A 20,127-nucleotide genomic window follows, 5' to 3' on the forward strand; every position below is an offset into this window, starting at 1 on the left:
ATTTACAACCAGATGAAGGTTTAGTTTTTGGAATAATAAATTTATAAAAATAATAGATTTTTTTAAAAAAATCACTGCTTTTTATCCACCCTGTCCTAGACCCTTCCAGATTAGAAAACAACTTTCAGTTCTGACATTTCTCAGTGACCGCAAGAATTGTAGACTGAAAGTGAATCAAGCTCCACCTTCCATTCTCCCAGTCTTGTTTTTAACCTGAGTTCTTGGCTCCAGTTTATTAACGTAGATAAGATAACAAGCATTTTCTAACCTACAGAGAGACTGGTTTGATTCCCTCCCTCTCCACACCTTCTGAAGGGTGTGGCCAGTGCAGCAAGGGCCCTGGTGAGGGATTTGATGGAAGCCTGGCTGCAAACTTAACCACACTTGCTAGGGCAGGGGGCCTCAATTTTTTGGGGGGGGGGCCCAGGGGCACATTTGGAAATCCAATAAACTGTAGACAGACACGGCAAAATACCCATCTGGCAGAGGAAGAAAAAACAGTAATGCTCAGAATCACACACATACGCCAATAAAAAGAAAACAAACCCGTAAGCCAAACACATATGTACCTGAAACAAATATACACAGATCCAAAACAAAATAGGTGATTTCCCAACCCCCAAGCAAACAAACAAACAAACAAACAAACAAACAAACCCCACCTCAATTTAAATATTTGTTAGGGTCAGGAGGCCTCGGTGAGTACCAAGAGGTGTGCCTGAGAGGCCCACATTGAACTCAGGCTTTCTTCTGAATAAATTTGGTTAGGATTGTACTGTCAAACTGGTAAAGGCCTTCTAGCAATGAGTTACAGACTGGATGAGAGTAAAAGCTTAAAACAGGTTTCCTCTTGTGCCCCAAATTGAAGTTTGCCCTGCTCGTTGCAAAAATGAAGATTCGGAGAACAGGGTTACATTCAATAAGTCATGGGAAGGTGTAATATGTTTTCTGACAAATGGAAGACAATATTACATAATTAACAGTGTGTTGAATTTGGACTACAGGGGACCAGAGTTGAGATCCTTGAGAGGGAGAAAACAAAGCAACACATAAATGCAGTGCTTTTTTTCTAAAATAAAAATGTTAAGGGGTACTCTCATTTTCCTACTCATATTGAAATACTGCCCCTCAACGAGGCCAAACTTAGATTCACAAAATGTTTAGGGGTATGCATTTCCCTGCGTACCCCATGAAAAAAGCACTGCACAAATGCAAACTTTTTTCGACTCTTTACTGAAAAGAGAATATGCATTCTTGTACTTGAGACCCTTTTTTACTGCAGTATTGCTGAGGCTCTTCACATATTTTCTCACTTAAGCAAGAATTTTTTTCTAACCAAAGTGGCATAGCAGAATATGACAAATAACATGACAACTTTACTGTTTTTCCTGAAAAAAAGTATGCCAATTAAATTGAACACATGAATTTGCCTTATACTGAAGGCCAGACTAGATGCAATATTTAAAAATACATCTTTGCATTAACATGCAAATTGTAAAAAATGCAAATAGAAGGACTGATAATTGGGATCATCGTAGGCATAGCAGTTGCAGGGTGTGAGTCTAACCCGTTCCTCCCCTGCTGTGGTCCTAACAAAAACTTATCCTGCAACATTACCGTTTCCATTGTGCTTGTAGTATTTATTTTCCTGCTGTATTTTGAACTCTCTGGATACTCTTCAGTAAGCAATTCTCAATCTGTTTCCCCACCTTAAAATAATTCTTTATTCATAACTACAAATTTAACGCACAAGTTTGTTGTGAAACAGAAAGCAACTAACTAACTCTATGCCTATCTATCACACGGATGCAAGATGGGGTTCCCAGACTATGGCTGCATTTGTTTATATCTGGAATTATTTCCAGAATTATTTCCAGACTTGAACTGGCCATTGAAATCTTATGTTTGCCTAAAAATTGGATATTATGGGGTGGGGAAATTTTATGTTCGTATTTGTTTTAGTACATATTGGCTTAAGGTTATTATGTATATCTGATGGTTTGACGAAAACTTGTTTTTTTGTGTTTTTAAAGAAATCAGCAATTCTGAGAATTCAGGCAGAAAGTGAGTAATTCTGAGAATTCAGGAAGTGTGCTGCATGCCACTCCTTCCTCCATTTGAGCCAACACAGACTTTGAGACTCGGATCCCAACAGGTTTTACATAATGGCACCCATGCAAGTCTAGCTCTGTGTGCCAGTGTCAACTATTATGTTGGGGTGGGAGGAAGTATCCCTGCCTGCCTACCCCATGCTGCTTTCTTTGGTCTTGGAAGAAAAAACTAGCACTTGGCTTTCAACATAGTATTTCTCTCCTTCCTGCTTTCAGTTCAGACTTAGCATAGGAAGACCTGTTTTCTAGCCCTGCCACAGGATGGGCTCTTCTCCAATTAGAACATCGGGAATGCTTGGCAAGAATAAACTTCAGGAATACTTGGCTGCGTTGATTTTTCAGTCACCTTTATTTCCTCGGGCTCTTTGTAGCTCAGTTCCCCACCCCTGCCCCCCCACATATACATTGTTCTTGGGTGTGAACATGCCCATGCAAAGGTACAATTAGTTTGTGAGACAGCATGTGGCTTAGCTTACGCTGAAGTTATATAGCCATGCTATAACATCAGAATAATTATATTGCAATTCCTTGATGTAACCACGCAGTGTTGCTGCAGGAATGTTGCTCTTGATTATAATGATGATAAAATATATTAACTAGATTTGGTTAATAACCTGAGTTGAACCTGAAGCCCAGCAGGTATCTTCTTAACACCGTTTTGTACAATTCTGGTATAAAATGGAATTGACTTTCACCATAGAGTTGCCAAGGGCTAAAGCATGGTGTCTATTGAGAACCATGGCTAATGACAATTTTCATTTTACAACAGAAGTACAGACTAGGGATGACAGTATCTTACTCAGTCTTTAAAGGTGATGGTCCAGTTGGAGGAGTTGCCTCTTCCTTAACAACCGTTTTGGGGTGATCCCAGACACCTGCTAGGCAAGAATTTGAATCCACACCTTTTTATTTTGCTCAGGGCTGGGATATGGTTGAAGAATATGAAGAAGTGGAAACCTACAAGGAATTGTTGGAGGCAGGTGAGAGAAATTACTAGTTTGGTTCCTTATGGAATTTATGCCATACTCTTCAAAAGGTGAAGCTTGCAATAAAACAAAAGCATTGAAATTCTATCTTCGGTTTTAGTTTATTGAGTTTATTAGCTCTAATCCAGTCCATTACCCAGGAACAATTTATATGTGCATTAAATTTTGTTACCTGCCTAATAGTGTGCTTCTGTAGAAACAATTGAAAAGACAGTGGTATTTTCTCTTAATTTCTGCACCTGCTAATTATAATGTACAACAGATTAAGGTTTATTACACCTGCTCCACCCACTTAACAATAAACAAACAATCTAGCCTCTAGATGGGGAAACAGGAATATCAGGTTTAAGCTTGCTGATGGCTGCAAAGCATTTTAGATGCAATTAAGATAATAAAATTGTGAGGGAAACCTGTTGAGGCCTTTGTACTCCTGACTGCAATCTGGTGAATGAAGAAGGACTGCTTGTTGCTATCTAATTCATTTAACCTAACTAAAATGAGAGAGTGAAACCAACATTTTGGTAAGGACAACTGAATTTATAGAAAACTAAGGAACTACCATCGGTGATTGTGTCATTTTATCATATTTACTCAGAAGACCCACTGAGTCGGTGGAACTTATTCCCAAATAAGTATGCATTGAATTTCAGCCTTTTAGCCCTGCCCCACACAAATAGCAGGCAAAGCCAAGGGACCCTGGGACAATGAGAATGCAAAGCGTGTACTTTACCTCTGTGGTACCTGGGATTGGTTTGTGGTCTTGTGTTTTTCAGAAAAGAAATACAATCTGTATTCACGGATGCTTTCAACGCATGTGCAATTAGATTACAGGCACCCACCCCCAACGTATTCCCATGTTAGTGTAACACAATGCAAACATCATTTAAGTATCCCTAAAATCTTGAAAGACCTATACCAGTGAGACTGCATTTCTGCTTTTTGTGTGTGCGATGGATTGCTGTTCATTATTAATACTGCACATTAAAACTTCAAATATAAAATCCAAGCACTTAGTCCATGCCCAGGGGTTACATAAGTGCTACCTTTGTGGTTAAGTAGCAAACTACTATCTGAAATATAACTTTGTTTTAGATATTCTATCATTAGCTTATTCATGAAAGCAACAGCGAATGAGCAAGCAGTTTCCCCAAATATATGAACAAGGCAGTGAAAAGGTTCAAGCTGTTATACTACAGTAGCCTCTCTCTCTGGTTTTTGTATAATGAAAAGCAGCAGAGGGAGCCTGGAATCAGAGGGTGGTATTGAATTAAGTTCTACTCAACAGTATACCCATTGAAATTAATGAACCTGTCTTAATTAAGTCAAATGCACCAATGTTTTTGGTGCATTTATATCCCACCTTTTTCTCCATGGGGCTCAAAGTGGCTTACATAGTTATCATGCCCCTCATTTAATCCTCACAACAATCCTGTGAGGTAGGCTAGGCTGAGAGATGGTGACTGGCCCAAGGTCACATAATGAGCTTCATGCCCAAAAGTGGGGAATTGGACCCTGGTCTCCCAGGTTCTAGTCCAACTCTCTAACCACTGCACCACCACTGAAAAAATATAGTTGAATACCACCAAGAGATTCAAGAGAGATGCTTAACTCTTTCTTCTCCAGCCATCATCTTGCTCAGTCACTCCCCAAGCTGCTTTCCCACTGCTGGAGAATACAGGCACAGCTCATTTGAGGAGATGATTAGATAGATAGATAGATAGATAGATAGATAGATAGATAGAAATGGGCAAGGTAAGTTGCAGTTGATTGGGAAGAGGTTTGCACTCCTTTTGTCAGCTTGTTTTAAAAATCTTCCACTCACCCCTTTTTGTAGTTTCTAAATGATTGGGTGTTTTAAGCACATTTAACTGCTGCCATTGCATTTCATTTGATCCTTACAGCTTTGGGGGGAAGTGAGCAATTCTCTGTGTCAGAAAGGCTTCTTCCACATATTCAAAAGTTAAGATCTGTTTGAAGTGAAGAATGAAAACACTACTGTAGTAAGCTAAGGGAGTGAGAATACTGTACACATAGAGCCTCACATTAACTGGAAATATCAGCATAACTGAGTACATGTGCAAATCATAGGGGTGGTAGGCCTGCTTCTATCTGCAGTAGCCAGAGAGCAGGGACTTTTGCAAACCCCAACAAAGTGTTTTGCTGTGTGTGCAGGGAATGTTCCTGGGGCAGACCATAATGATCTGCCTGCCTCCGCTGTAGCCAATACACTCATGGAGATGTTTGGTACTGTTGACTGAAGCATCTCAACACTCATGCACTTTCCGTATCCAATTAGTGCAGAGCTTGGAGCCCTCTTCTGTTCATAACTGAAATAAGAACAGCCACAAAATCTGTCTTTCTGCTGTGGGCTGAAATATTTCCTGCTGTCAGTAAATAAACATATTGCTGGATTGAAATGTTCAAGACTGGTTTTGTACCAGTTAGAAACACTTTCACCAACTCTCAGGGTTCACATTTTTCATAAGCAAGCACTCTCAACTCACTGAATTATGCTTTTTCTAGCTGAAAAAGGCACATAAATACCACAAGCTCATCCCAAGGAAGCTTAATATAAATGTACATTGCTAGTGCTCTACAGCAAATAACAATGGCAAGACCAGTTTTGATTTATTTCCATTTGCATGGCTGTAAGGGACTACAGTACCTTGTGGTGGCTTATTAGCATAGCCGTGTCTTTCAGCTTCTTTTAGTTTCCTTTTACTGAAGCTCTTTAAGTTTCTAGTTGCCCATTTTGTATTTGTAGCCATACACGGCTTCTCAGGATTTATGAGTATTGTATACAAGTGGCAAATGATACTCCGTCACTGCAGAATCTGGTGTCACTTTGATGCACTCTGGAAAAGAGAGGCCTAGCTCATTGACAGCACAATCCTATGTGTCTACTCAGGAGCAAATCTAATGTAATACAATTGGGCTTATTGTCAAGTTAACATGTATAGCATTACACGTATGTTCTTGGCCACTTCAAAGTTACTTTAAAGCAGCTTGTAAATGTCTTTGGATTCATCTTGCTTGTTAAATTGAACTTCTGTAAATAATAAGAGTATTAACATGTGCCCTATTTTTATCTTTGCATCACCTCCTGCCACTCTTGACTTGCAAACGAAGAGAGGGGAGCTGTTCAGTTCTTCCCCTTCCTTTCAGAGAATCAACACAAACACATAGTTGCACTTAGGTACCCTTGGGCCTAATCATTCAGAAAAGTGTAAAACGATCCAGTATTATAGTTCCTTACAAACTGCTTAACTTTCCTGGTGTACCCCACTCACGTTTCAAATTTTCCTCAAATTGTTGATAATGTCTTCAAGTCTTCATTTTACTTCTCTCTCTACCCCCGCCCCGCATTCTAGTATACTGGTACTTCGGTTCTCGAACAGCTTAGTTCATGAACAACTTGGAACCCGAACACTCCAAAACCGGAAATAGGTGTTCTGGTTATCAAACTTTTCGGAAGCTGAACGTGCCCTGATTCGGCTTCCACTGCCGGGGGGAAAAAGGCGCCCACTATGGGAGGCCTAGCAGGCTGCACCACAACCCCAAATCCCCACGAGGAACACTTACCTAAACAACAGCGAAGTCCAGTGATGAACTCCAGGTAAGAAAACAAAGCACCAGCCCTTTGCCGGCCCTCACCCCACTCCCAGCTGGTAGCAAGGGGGGGTGGCACCTTGCCAGGTAAGCCTACCCACTCAATGGGAGGGGGTGAGTGGAAAATTTTGGGAATCTGCCTTGTTCCTTTGTTTTTGGGAGTCTGTCTTTTGCCTTTCTCTGCCTTGCTCCTTCATTTTGGGGACTTTTCGGGGACTGCCTAGTGCCTTCGTTTTGGGGAATGTGGAACCCAGGTCAGCTACTGATTGTGTGACTGCGGAAATGGATAAAAGCCCCCCACCCAAACAATGACTATCATCAGTGCAGGTAAGAAAAAAAAATAATTTTAATGTTTATCATCTATGATATTGTCTTATTTATTTTATAGTACAGTATATTTATTGTCTTCATTTTATGGATCAATGGTCCCATTAGAAAGTAAAATTAATGTTAAATTGCTGTTTTAGGGGTTGTTTTAAAAAGTCTGGAACGGATTAATCCATTTTGCATTACTTTCTGTGGGAAAGTGCGCCTTGGTTTTGGAATGCTTTGGTTTTGGAACGGACTTCCGGAATGGATTAAGTTTGAGAACCAAGGTACCACAGTATGTAGTTAAATTATAGGGAATTAAAGCTGAGGTCTTGTCTAGGAGTGCCCTCTGCTGGTTGAAATTGCAATGTGTAATGGTAACATCTATAATTAGGAGTGGTTACAGAATAGATTCATTTGTAAAACCAAAAAGAAAATGCCACTATCATGACATTGATCTGCTTCCATTTTAATATTCCTTTCCTTTCCAAACACTTAACTGAAATAACATATTTTGTCTTTCGTAATTTTAGTGCTCTGGGTAACTTGACTCTTTTTTTCTTCCAAAAGGGTACAAAACCATTTCCTCTGGTTTAATGTTGCTATTTTAGTAGCTGCTTTCTGTACCTTTTCTCTTTTTATATATTTTACTTACTGTGATTGATCAACCTTACTATTGATACCATGGAACCATATATCTTTCCTTTACTTTTCAGATCTGAGTCACCAACTCCCTTTAATTGAAGTGATGAGGTACAGTTTAGTCTTAGTCTACCTTTCACATACTTGGGGAACTCAAGTTTTGCATGCATTTATGCACTTGGTTTTCTGCTTCCAAGATTAATACTTTCTGAGGACATGACTTTCCTCTCCAACCCACCCAAAGTCAGAGCTTGGAGCAAATGTTGCTTCAATTCTTCCCATCTCCATAGGCACCTGGGCAGCCGGTGACATGCTGGTTTTAATCAGTGAGAGCTGACTCTTTGACAGTGCATATTAATGGTATACATTCTCTTACGTTTCCCACCCCCCAAATATTTGTAATGTTTCCAGCTGCCCTAGACAGATCCCTCCGAAATGGATTGAGATATTTTTCTAGATCATGTCTTCAACACCTTTCTGTGAAGAGGCTCTCTGGGACATAATCTGTACCATCAGAGGAGTTGCTGTTCCCATACTTTGAAGAAGATGGCTACAAGTTTAAGCAGAAATGGTACAAGAGCACCTGAGAGCTCCATTTAATTTCCCCAACGTTAAGCTGAGTTGATGCTTTGGGGAAACTTAAGTCTAGGGACATGGGTGGCGCTGTGGGTTAAACCACAGAGCCTAGGCCTTGCCAATCAGAAGGTCGGCGGTTCAGATTCCTGGGATGGGATGAGCTCCCATTGCTCTGTCCCTGCTCCTGCCAGCCTAGCAGTTTGAAAGTATGTCAAAGTGCAAGTAGATAAATAGGTACTGCTCCAGTGGGAAGGTAAATGGTTGTTTCCATGCGCTGCTCTGGTTCGCCAGAAGCTGTACACCGGGTCCCTCAGCCAATAAAGCGAGATGAATGCTGCAACCCCAGAGTCGTCCGCAACTGGACCTAATGGTCAGGGATCCCTTTACCTTTAAGTCTTGTAAGATGTTCCAAGCCAAATCATTCATGTTCTTATGCAACGTTCCAATTATGCAGGAAATCTGGGCATTCCGTGCCTACAACATATGAACAAATATCTTGCAAAACATGATAATTACTTTCCCATTATTAGTCAAGACTGGGACGCGAGTGGCACTATGGTGTAAACCACAGAGGCTTGGGGCTTGCTGATCGGAAGGTCGCCGGTTCGAATCCCCGCGACGGGGTGAGCTCCCGTTGTTCGGTCCCAGCTCCTGCCAACCTAGCAGTTCGAAAGCACATCAAAGTGCAAGTATATAAATAGGTACTGCTCCAGCGGGAAGGTAAATGGCGTTTCCGTGCGCTGCTCTGGTTTCACCAGAAGTGGCTTAGTCATGCTGGCCACATGGCCCAGAAAAACTGTCTGCGGACAAACGTCAGCTCCCTCAGCGTGTAAAGCGAGATGAGCGCCGCAACCCCAGAGTCATTTGCGTCTGGACTTAACTGTCCAGTCAAGTACTGCTGAGATTAGATAATTAAGAATTGATACTTGAAATTGCTTTCTCCCCTCAATCCCTTTTTCATTGTGTATTCTATTACACAATGAGCAAGAACAATCTTCTGCTTTACTCTCTACACCACTTAGTAAATGATAGTTTTTTGACTAATAAAATATTTAAATCAGTAAGCAAAGACCTGAAGTTCCACACTGGTTTTTTTAATAACTAGTTATTTTTGTAAGCCAAACTGGGAGTGCAAAGACTTAAGAGCTAAAACTGTCTCAAGGGTTGTATCTTACTGCTGTGTGAGTGAAGTTCTGCTCGCAAAACAGGACCTCTGTTTCCTCCCCAGCCCCCCCCACCTGCTCTTTCAGCGCTGATTTCTGTGCATGTGGGGGGCTGGAAGAGAGGAAATTCTGTTGCGTGAGCAGAGCTACAGCATTGGATGTAGGCCAAATTCTTCAATCCACATTGTTTAGCTGGGAAAACTGCTAATCAATAACATTCAGTAAATTATTTCTGGAACACAGCTTTACTAGAGCTGGTTAATTCCAGTAGTAGGCATAGCATGAATGTTCCACACAGGCATTACTTGCCATCATGACTGGCGCTAGAGGCTTAATGTTTCTTCACGTAAGTCTTCGTGGTCATCATGTTTCACTTATTTAGTGTCAGTCTCCTAGAAGTCTGAGGCATCCAGTTCTGTTGGCTATGCATTTCCTTCTTGATCTCTGGGCTCCCTCTGCTCATCACAAGTCTCATCACAAAGTTGCCTTGGATTTCAACCCCCTGTTTAACACTCATTTCAGCTGCAGCATTGGCCTTGTTTTCCAAGGTCTGCCCTAGTAGGAACAGCGAGCTGTTAGTTCAGTCCTTGTGCTCTGAAATTATGCACAGCAAACCAGCACACAGGAATGGGCGAAGGCACAAAGCAAGTTTGAGTTAGAAAAGTACTTTTAATGACAACCTAACATATATATACACTTTCAAAGCAATCTCATCCACTTAAGTAGTCGCTTGCCCCGACAGCAACGACAAGGTGACAAACATGGTGTTCATCTGTCTTTAGGGGTATTGGTTTTCTTGCGTCTAGTGTGGTACCTTGAAGAAAAAAAAGAGAAAAAACACATTAAAATGTATTTTGTCATACGTTCAGTCATTTGAATACTCCGTTTTAAGAGACCAGTGATTGTCATGTTGACATTGTGTTTTGACATTACATTTATTATACCTTGTATATTTGTCTGCCCAATACAAAATAAAAATAAAAATCAAGTCTTCTGTAGTGCAAAAATACCCTGTACTTTTTTGGTTTGTGGGCAAATCCAACTTCCAGCAGCACACAAAGGAGGAAAGTTCCCTAGGAGTCCTATATCCGATCCTATACTCAGCACAGCATCAGATTGTGTCTCTCTTGCTAACTGTGCTAAAAAAGAGCTTGATCAAGACTTCTGCGTCTATGCTAAACTACATCCACAGTGGCTGAACTGCAGGACTATATGGCCAGAGACTGCGACACACAATTCTAGGTGATGTGCGTAGCACAGGAAAATAGGAAATCTGTTTACTACCTGGTCCATCCAGCTCAGTAACATCCACAATTACTGGCGGCAGCTCTCCAAGGTTTCAGATGAGTCTATTTGGTGTCCTCAAATTAAGGACAACTATTCAAGGCCCCAGGGATGCGGGTGGCGCTGTGGGTTAAACCACAGAGCCTAGGACTTGCCAATCAGAAGGTTGGTGGTTCGAATCCCCGCGATGGGGTGAGTTCCCGTTGCTTGGTCCCTGCTCCTGCCAACCTAGCAGTTCGAAAGCACGTCAAAGTGCAAGTAGATAAATAGGTACCGCTCCAGCGGGAAGGTAAACAGCGTTTCTGTGCGCTGCTCTGGTTCACCAGAAATGGCTTAGTCATGCTGGCCACATGACCCAGAAGCTGTACGCCAGCTCCCTCGGCCAATAAAGCGAGATGAGCCCCGCAACCCCAGAGTCGGTCACGACTGGACCTAATGGTCAGGGGTCCCTTTACCTTTTTATTCAAGGCCCCATTACCCCAAGACCCTGAATAGTTGTGGAAAATACTATTGGGGCCTTTTGTCAAAATAAGGTTCCAGCAGATGCCCTCGATATACTTAGAGGGGGGGATACTTTGGAATACCCCATATGGAACGGAAACACATTTATGGATGTAATCAGGTCAAGGATATCTGTTGATTTGCTCCTTATATACAAAGTCCAATGGAAATGTTTTATCGTCTATTCTTAACCGGTTCCCATGCTGATCCGCTCCAGGAAGTGACAGTTGAACTCATAGCTGATAAATATCTATAATATACTCATCTGGTAGCCAAATTTGCTCTGGCAGCTAAGAAACTCTGCTCCAGCTATGTTAATGCTTGTAATCTTATATTTTATGTGGTAAACTTTTATAGACATGTTATCTTAGTGGAAAGCCTTGTTTTCACCATCTACTGTTCATTGTGATACTTCGAATGGGTATGAAGTTTTCTATATCTTTGAATAAGTATAAATAAAGGTATGTTAAAAAATACAAAATAAAGGAATTCCTGCATTTTTTTTAAAAAGCAAGTTTGTTTTCTTGTTGGTAGGGCTATAGATGACTGCCAAACATAAAACTGGATCAGTATTCATGCCTGCATGAATTACATTGTTTATACAAAAAATAAAATAAAAATCTTACTGGTAGGACCAGATGAGTTAAATTATTATCATTAATTCTCAACATAACAAACCATTCCAGGAATTCAAGCGCCATGTTTCCTAGCTCACTTAGGTATTGGATAAGCACAAGTCTTCTCATATGCATCTGGATATATATTTCTCTCTAAGGTACTTTATTATTGGTATAGCCATTTAGGTAGGAGCTAAAATCAGAGCAGATGAAAATCCTGGTATCTTACCCAAAATAGCTTTGCCCCAACTATTCTGGAGGGTTGAGGGAACCTCTGAAAACATGGAGGAATGAACTGGAGGCTGCTGGGGGAGGAGGGAATCAACAAATGTTGCCTTCCTCCCCTCTGCTAGCAGGAAAACCCTTCTGTGGATGAAGGGGCCTTTCCATCTGTGGAAGGCAAAGTCTGGATCCAACCCAATCCAGGTTCTGCAGTACTCGTCACCCTCCCACACAATACTTACTGTCCCACAGGGTACCAGCGGTGCTTTGTTGTGTAAAACATTTTACTAAGTTCCTCAATCATAGGACCTTGCTGGTTCTTGAAGTCCTTTCCATCCAATCTAGATTTCAGGATTTGATCATGTGTTTCTTCTCTATAATCCAGTGGATCTAGTTGTGGAATGGGCTGTCAAAGGAAAACTGCCCCAATTAGCAAACTAAAAAAAATACACCCCCCCAAAGAAAAGCCATAAACATATATATTTATTGCCTTACAGTTATGAAATGTGCAGGTATTGCTAGTTTTAGGCTGAATGTAATTTGCCATTTTGCTGTATACATCGTTTAAAACCCCACCCCACCCAAAGATTACAGCATGCTGAATCCTGGCCATTATGCTGCAGAACAAAAGCGAATACTCTTCACTCCAAACAAATTTATCATTCCTATTTTTCTCTAGCTTTTTTGCCTGCCACTGTTCTGAACCTTATATGGGAATAACCTCCCCCTCTTTTGATCCAAGCAACTTCTGCTGGAACTAAACTACTTGCAAGAGCTCATTCTCACTACTACTTGTGCATTTCTGGCTTCTAATTATCCATGAAATGTAGACTGCAGCCTCTTTTCTGCTGGCTCTGGGAGAACAGCTACTGAAATAGTGCTTCGCTTAATGGAACAGAATTTAAAGATGAACATAATCTAGATATCTGGATTACTTTGGGAAATAACAGCAAGGTGAAATGATGCATGCAGTCTTGAAAAGGGCTGAAGACTAGGGTGTTCCGCTGAACTTGTATATATTGCCACAGATCTGAACTTCTTGGTGATCAAGCTGAAAATGTAAGCTATGTTAAGTGTGCCAAGCTTAAGTTTTGAGCACAAGCCTATTTTTAAATCACGTTCATAGTAAAGGATAACCACCAAGAAGAAAACTGGAAGGGTACCCAAAGATGAGCTATGTTCGCCTGATAAAATCAGGAAGATATTTTTTTGCAGATTCACATACTCTTGTGTGCTCATATGGAATGTCCACTGAAGGGTGATAGCAAACAATAGTTTTTCCATCCGATGTCACAGCAAGTTCCACTTTGCTAAAAAAGAAAGAGATGAAATTGGACAAGGCTTTTTTCCTTCTTGTTTTAACTAAAAGGTTTGCATAATTAAATGAAATAATAATTTTAAAAATCCAGAATAGAGGCTAGACCTCAAGAAAATATTTTTATACAATATTTAAATTGATCTAAATTTATTTATATGATTTAAAGATGTTCTAATAGACCAAAAATGCTGTTTAGCTGTCCAGTAAGGCAGAGCACTTGTTTTCCTGTAGTATAGTCCTTTGAAGTATGTAACCTTTGGCATGCACTTTGGCATCAGTCTTTCCACAGTGAGTAAGCACTGTTTGGGTTTCCTCCCCAGTTCTTTGCAACCAGAATATGCACTAACGGTACGTGTTGTCCAAACAATCCTAATGAAATGTCTGACTTCAATATCAGTTTTTCTCTCACAGCAGCATTTTTATGGAGCTACTGACCACACTCATAAACATCCAAATTAGTGAGTTTATTAGACAAAGAGCATAGAGACCTTCATTTATATTCAAAAAATCTGTGGGCAAGGTAGAACAATACTAAATACCTAAACTAGGGCTGTTGAAGCCAAGTTCCTTGACAGCAAGCCTAACTAAACTGATATCCTAATGAGATGTTTAGCCTGATGCAAGACAAAAGTGATTACTGTGAAAGCAGTGCATAGGAACAGTGCATAGGAAGCTGCCTTATACCAATATACCTTATACCTCAGTCTTCTAGAATCTGGCCGGCAGCATCTCTCCAGAGTCTAATACATTTTCAGCAAGTCTTCATAGCTCTACAAAAGCCCAACTCCACTAAAATATGGTATTTTCTTTTAATGAGAAATGAAAAGAGATTCTAAAATTCATAAATTATTCTAGCAGTAAGAGTGGACTGGCAATTGTGCTACTTCTAATATAGCAACTGACATCCTGGTGTCTTTTCACACACTTGTGAAATGAACTTTTGAGTTAAATCTGAATGGCTTAATACATACCAGTTATAGTCATCGGGAAGAGCTGAATATGTAGATTTGGGACAAGCACAAAATACAGATGCATCTGAAAATATAAGAGCCAAGTAAAACACCGGAAACAGAAAACAGCACAATGCGGGTTTCCTTTGAACACTGCTGAGCATAAAGTGGTCATTGTAACAACTCACAGTACTAAACTAGGGATTGGAACATAAATCAATGTGAAGACATGTTAAGTCAGGCATCCCCAAACTCGGCCCTCTAGATGTTTTGGGACTACAATTCCCATCATCCTTGACCACTGGTTCTCTTAGCTAGGGATGATGGGAGTTGTAGTCCCCAAAACATCTGGAGGGCTGAGTTTGGGGATGTCTGTGTTAAGTTATCTCACTTTTCAAAGCCTCTCCCCAAGCAATGTCCCTCACTGGCACTGCACAATATTTACAGGTGTCAGACTGCTTTGAAAAAAAGCAGTATGACACTACATAACCCTATAGATACATATGGTATAACAGAAGAGCTACACAGCTCTGTCCTACCTTTCTTGATTGATAGCCAAGTATTCTTCCCTCCCCCTGCCCCTCCTGCAGGCTGTTCAATGCAAGGGAGACCCTTCCCCAGCTTCAGGTGCCACATGGCAGAATTGCCACTCAATACGTTGCGGATAAGAAAAGAAAGTCCAGTGCTGCTTTGCCACTTCCTCTGCCTCTGTTCTCCAACTGGTGTCACTTTAGAAGCAGCCTCCATTAAAAAATGGTGGGGAGTGAGAGGAGAAAAGATGGAACCCACCCAAATTAGGTAAGGCTGGGCAAACACACACACCCTTTGGGAAGCTGGGTGTGTACGCCATTCTGCAGCAGCACACGGTCCAAATTCTATGACAGTATTCCCTAACCTGGCGCCCTCCTGATGCTGCTGAACTATGACTCCCATCAGCACCAGCAGTGTACAGCTATGCAGCTTGCACTGATGGGAGTTGCAGTCTACCACCAGCTGGAGGGCACCAGGTTGGTGAAGGCAGCTCTATGCCAAATACTCTGGGAGAGGTGGGCAGGAATAAAGGGGAGGGCTCTACTTTTCCATCCATGTAAGGCTACTATGCCATTGCAGGTTTTCCCGGTTATTGCTCCTCCCCTCCAACAGAGTGATTGGGCATATAGTCTTCCTTCTTGCATGTCTGTCAGCCAGCAGCGCATTTCTCCAGGCTCCCTGGACACAGACTCGGGCAACAAGGCTTGAATGGGAAAAGAAAGAAGCGTCTCTTCTTGTACCACCAGAGTGCTGTTGAACTGCCTTTGCTGCAGCAGAGCTGGCTCAGTCATGCTCCTCTTGAGTGGAGACGCAAACTCTTTTCCCATCTAGAACCACAAGCTGCTTAGCTCCATGGTGATGGCAGCAGCAGCAGCAGCCACCTTCTGTGTGTGCAAAGCAAGATCCCACTCCATTAGAGTTAAAAGAGAATCCATGCACACTTACTAGGAGACAGAACTTGCTTGGTGAAAGCGGCCAAACGCGCCCATGCAGTCCTCGACAACACAGCCCTTCGTGATGCCATGGCCATAGTAGCAGGCAAAACAGCTGTCACGTCACAGTGATGTTTAAAGAAAATCTGCGCAGTTCAGTCCGTCACTGTTTGGGAATCAGTGGTTTGTCAGGAGATTAGTCAAAACGTATTAGATTCACAATTTGCAAGTCACCTTGTACACATTTCAATAGCTTCCAGGCTTTCACTGTTTAATTTTTCATTATGCAAAGTCTTCTCTATCTTTGCCTTGCTATTTCCCTATGACAGGTGTGGGGAACCTCAGGCCCAGGAGAACAATGTGGCTTGGCAGGACTCTCTTCCTGGCCCTCAGAACTCTTCCCCAGCGATACCTATTGCTGCCTCTGCTTTGCTCCCCCCCCCCCAAGTGCTTTTGGTTGGCTAAAATGCATCCTTGACTGCGTGTCTGTGGTGTATGCAGAAAACTCTGATGTATGGCTGGAATGCTGTCAATTGTTACAAAGGTAAGAGTCACCTTAATTTCTCTGCTCCACCCATTTTGTGTCCTAGAGTCCACCAACCACTTTCATGAGACAACCAATGGGTTGCCTAAAAAAAAGCTTCCCTCCCCTCCTCTAAAATTTCATTATACCAGTTGTACAGACTCTGGAGGCAGTGGTGTAGTAGTCAACCAAGTGCAACTCAGAGCAGACCCACTGGATTTACTGAACATAAATCATGAATACCACCCAGGAAGTTTACCTCAGCTTTGAGCCCCACAAGACAATGCGAGTGCTCCATGGCTCAGTCACAGCATTACCAAACAATGTTATCATGAACTGCCTGAGCCATGTGAGAACAGTTCTTTCCTCATATAATTTATTTTTAAACACTTTTTATCCTGCTTTTCTGCAAGTCTGTACATCTTTTCAGAAGTTAATCTCACTGATTTCAATGAAGCTGATTCCTGGGTAAGTGGGTACAGGATTGCAGCCTTAAAACAATTAAAAATACAACATAAAAACAGCAAACAGCAGTACAATAATCAAAGGGTTCCAGATACCTCCTTCCACAAATAAACCCGATCTAGCTTGGAACCAAAAGGAGAGATCAGGATGATGCACACACACACACACACACACAAAAAAAAACAAAAAACACCACACCTAGCTTGCAGGACTGTTTAGAGCTAGCCTGCCACCACACTCTTGAACAACTTGGCCCCAATTAGCAGCTGGTTGACAGAATGCTGTTCACTCAGGTTCAGCAAGATATTTTTCAGAAGAGATTTTTCTCCTTCCCAGACCCTTCTTCAGCAGCAAGATGGTATCAGCTATGATGGGCAGGTCTGGCTCAGGTGGCAGATTCCACTCCCATCTGCTGCTTTGGAGGGCTGTCTGTGGCTGCTGCCACCTCCACCACTGTGACCCCCTACTATCAGGAGCCTCCTACCAGATATGGAGTAGCACCACCACTTTTGCAGCTACAACCAAATACTGTTTAAACAGCATTTGCTGCTGTAAGGAAGGAGCTAGCAATGATGCAACAGGTTTCTATGTAGTGTGGGCCCAAGCCAAGCCTCCCTCTGAAGGGGTCCTTTATTCAGAGAGAGGCGGGAAGTGGTCCTGGAGAGGGTTTCTACTACCACAGAGTCCAAAGAGCAACCAACGCTGTTTCGTGCTTATTAACCTTCAACAGAGACTTTAAACAAAGAAATTCCTTCCAGTAGCACCTTAAAGACCAACTAAGTTAGTTCTTGGCATGCACACGAAAGCTCATACCAAGAACTAACTTAGTTGGTCTTTAAGGTGCTACTGGAAGGAATTTTTTTGTTTTGACTATGGCAGACCAACACGGCTACCTATCTGTAATTTAAGCAAAGAGCCACTCAACTTTTGTTGCAGCGAGTAACCTTCATGGATTCATGTGCAAGGCTGTCAAAGCCACACACTGTATAGGGAATGCGGGCAACGTTCTTTACACTGAATTCCACTGGTTACACCCCTAGCAGCGAGCAAGAACAGTATACCGTATATCCCATGCCTGCCTTGATTCGCCTCAGGCTCGCTTCTGTACACGCGTGTGTGTGCTTTCAGATGCAGATCCAAGGTCTCTCCAGAGCGGCAACTAACCATCCAAGCCAGCCAATAAGTATTTGCCGCACTGCAGAAACGAACCCGGATGATTCGACCGGTCGTCAGAACACTAATGCCCAACGCTAGAAGTTCTCGGATCTGTTTTAAGGCAGGGTGCGGCGGCATCATTGACAACAGCTCAGCCACGGGGGCGCCTTGCTCTCGCAGTGAAATCGCTGCTCGGAGGAGGCAGAAGTGAACAAGCGCGCCTAATGACCCGACCGGGGCATTCTGCACGTGGCGAAGCGCTTTTGCTTCCCTTCGCCTCCTCATCGCGCCCCAACCGCAGGAAAGGATTAGGATAGGGGCTTTTCGCTTTCGGCGCTGATTTCCCCGGCAGGAGCAAGAAGAGGATTCCCAAGCGCCAAACCGACAGGTCAGGTTCTCGTTGCTCCCCGGCTGCCTCTCCCACTTTCCAGGGCAAGGCGGCCAGGAGGCGAACTCGGAAAAGGTGAAGGGAGGAACGAAGCCGCTTACCCGGACGAGTCAACCCAGCAGCGACGGAGCCCGCCGGTCTCGCAGGAACCGTCCGCTTCTTCCTTTACGGCAAAAAGGAACTCGCGAGGCAACGTCCGGGAGCTGCTCTCCTAAGCACCAAAGCACACTGGGGAATGTAGTCCTGGCAAGGGCCCTCCGAAGGCTGCCCAATGAAAAAGCAGCTGAGGTTTTTAAGACTGCATGTTTTTAATTTCAGACAGTGGGTTGCAGCAAAAACAACAGAGCACGTTAGTCTTTAATTTGTCACAAGACTCTTGCTGGTTTTGCTGTTTTTTTTTTTGTTTTTTTTTAGGAGCATAGAAACTTTCCACCCACACTGATACATAGAGTTAGAAAGAGGTGGTACAGGGGCATTTCTCTTCCAGCCAACTGTTTCACCCTAACTTTAGCAGGCGAGACTTTCCCTGCTCTGGGGAAGGAGCACAGTTCACCATAAAAGCACCTGCTTTTATGCATCAGGTGGGGGAATCTCGGGTTCAACACCTCAGGTAGGGCTTGGAAAGATTCCTGTCTGAAAGCCTGGGCTGGGCAGCTGCTACCAGTCAGTGTTGGCAATACTGAGCTTGGTCTAACTCAGTGTAAGGCAACTACCCTCTTTGAGAGAAGATTTGCTTTGCATGCAAAATGTGCCTCATTTAAGCCTGGCATTTGCAGGTAGAAGGATGTCTGTCTGCACCCCTGGAGAGCTGCTGCCAGCCAGTGTCTGCAATAGATGGCCAATAGTCTATGACTCAGTTTAAGGCAGCTTCATGTGTTCCTAGTGTGGGGTTGAAACGTTGATAAATGCTTTGTCTAACAAATTTCTGCATGCCAGGCAGCTGTTAAATAAAGGCTGAGGAGCACTGCAGGTGGCAACATATACAACTTTCGCCACTATTTTTGTGAATTCAACTCAGTCAGTTATGAAGAGTGCTGTGGATTATACAGGCATGGTAGCAGAAATGTGCATATGTGATTAGATAGAATCAAAGGCAGAGCTCTTTCCCTTTAATCAATATGAAGCAGAATTAATTCAGCAAATCTGACTTTTTGCTGCTATGGTATAACAAACTGCTCATGCAAACATGACAGCTCTAAAAAAATAACCTAGAATATTCTCAGATTCATTTTTGGCGTAGCTCTTGGCTATGAATAGAGTTTCAAATGCTACGCACTTGAGTTGGAATGTTGCTGGTATCTTTAAAAAGTCTTTGCAGGAAGCAAAGTTGAAGCAAGGATAATTTGGAAAGGGGATTGGCATATAATTTCACTGCTTGTGACTGAAGGGCAAGGAGTTGAGTTACAGGGCTAACTGCAGTTGAAGATCTAAAAGGAATCTGCTTCTAGGAATGAATTTCTCTTCCTCCCTCCCTCTCTCTCTGTGACAGCTTCACACTTACAAGTAGTTAGATTATGATTACGTAAACTTGGGAAAACGTAAAAACAATGCGGAAAGCAATTAGAAACCTTTAGTTCAGAATTCATGGCAAAGCCTTCATAAGCTAGAGTTTAGGCCAAAATAGTACTAGCAGGGTGGCAAAAGGCAAAATGAGAGGTAACATTATGTTTGTGTGGATGCCCAACAGTAACATATACAAAGAGAAGTTTCATTTTGACACAGGTACAAAAGAGGACAGGATTGCAGTGCCTTTACTAGAACTGTACTGTTCTTGTGTAGAAGTGGGGTTTTCTAGTGGCGTTGCATGTCAAGCAAAGTTGAGAAAAGACTGCACTTGCTGAAATT

At 42.4% G+C, this 20,127-nt stretch overlaps 1 protein-coding gene across 1 annotated transcript; it reads right to left on the minus strand.

The window, feature by feature from the left end:
* Window positions 1-10,045: 10,045 nt before the first annotated feature.
* MRPL42 (mitochondrial ribosomal protein L42) lies at window positions 10,046-18,504 on the minus strand. Its single transcript, XM_083698829.1, has 6 exons — window positions 18,384-18,504; window positions 15,765-15,917; window positions 14,310-14,373; window positions 13,246-13,330; window positions 12,263-12,426; window positions 10,046-10,210 (listed from the first exon to the last, which is right to left on the minus strand). The coding sequence occupies exons 2-6, from the start codon at window positions 15,847-15,849 to the stop codon at window positions 10,165-10,167; spliced, it is 444 nt and encodes a 147-aa protein (XP_083554955.1). The 5' UTR covers window positions 15,850-15,917; window positions 18,384-18,504; the 3' UTR covers window positions 10,046-10,164.
* Between the last annotated feature and the right edge of the window lie 1,623 nt (window positions 18,505-20,127).

Source organism: Podarcis gaigeae (assembly GCF_964106915.1).
Source record: "Podarcis gaigeae genome assembly, chromosome: 10".
NCBI lineage: Eukaryota > Metazoa > Chordata > Lepidosauria > Squamata > Lacertidae > Podarcis > Podarcis gaigeae.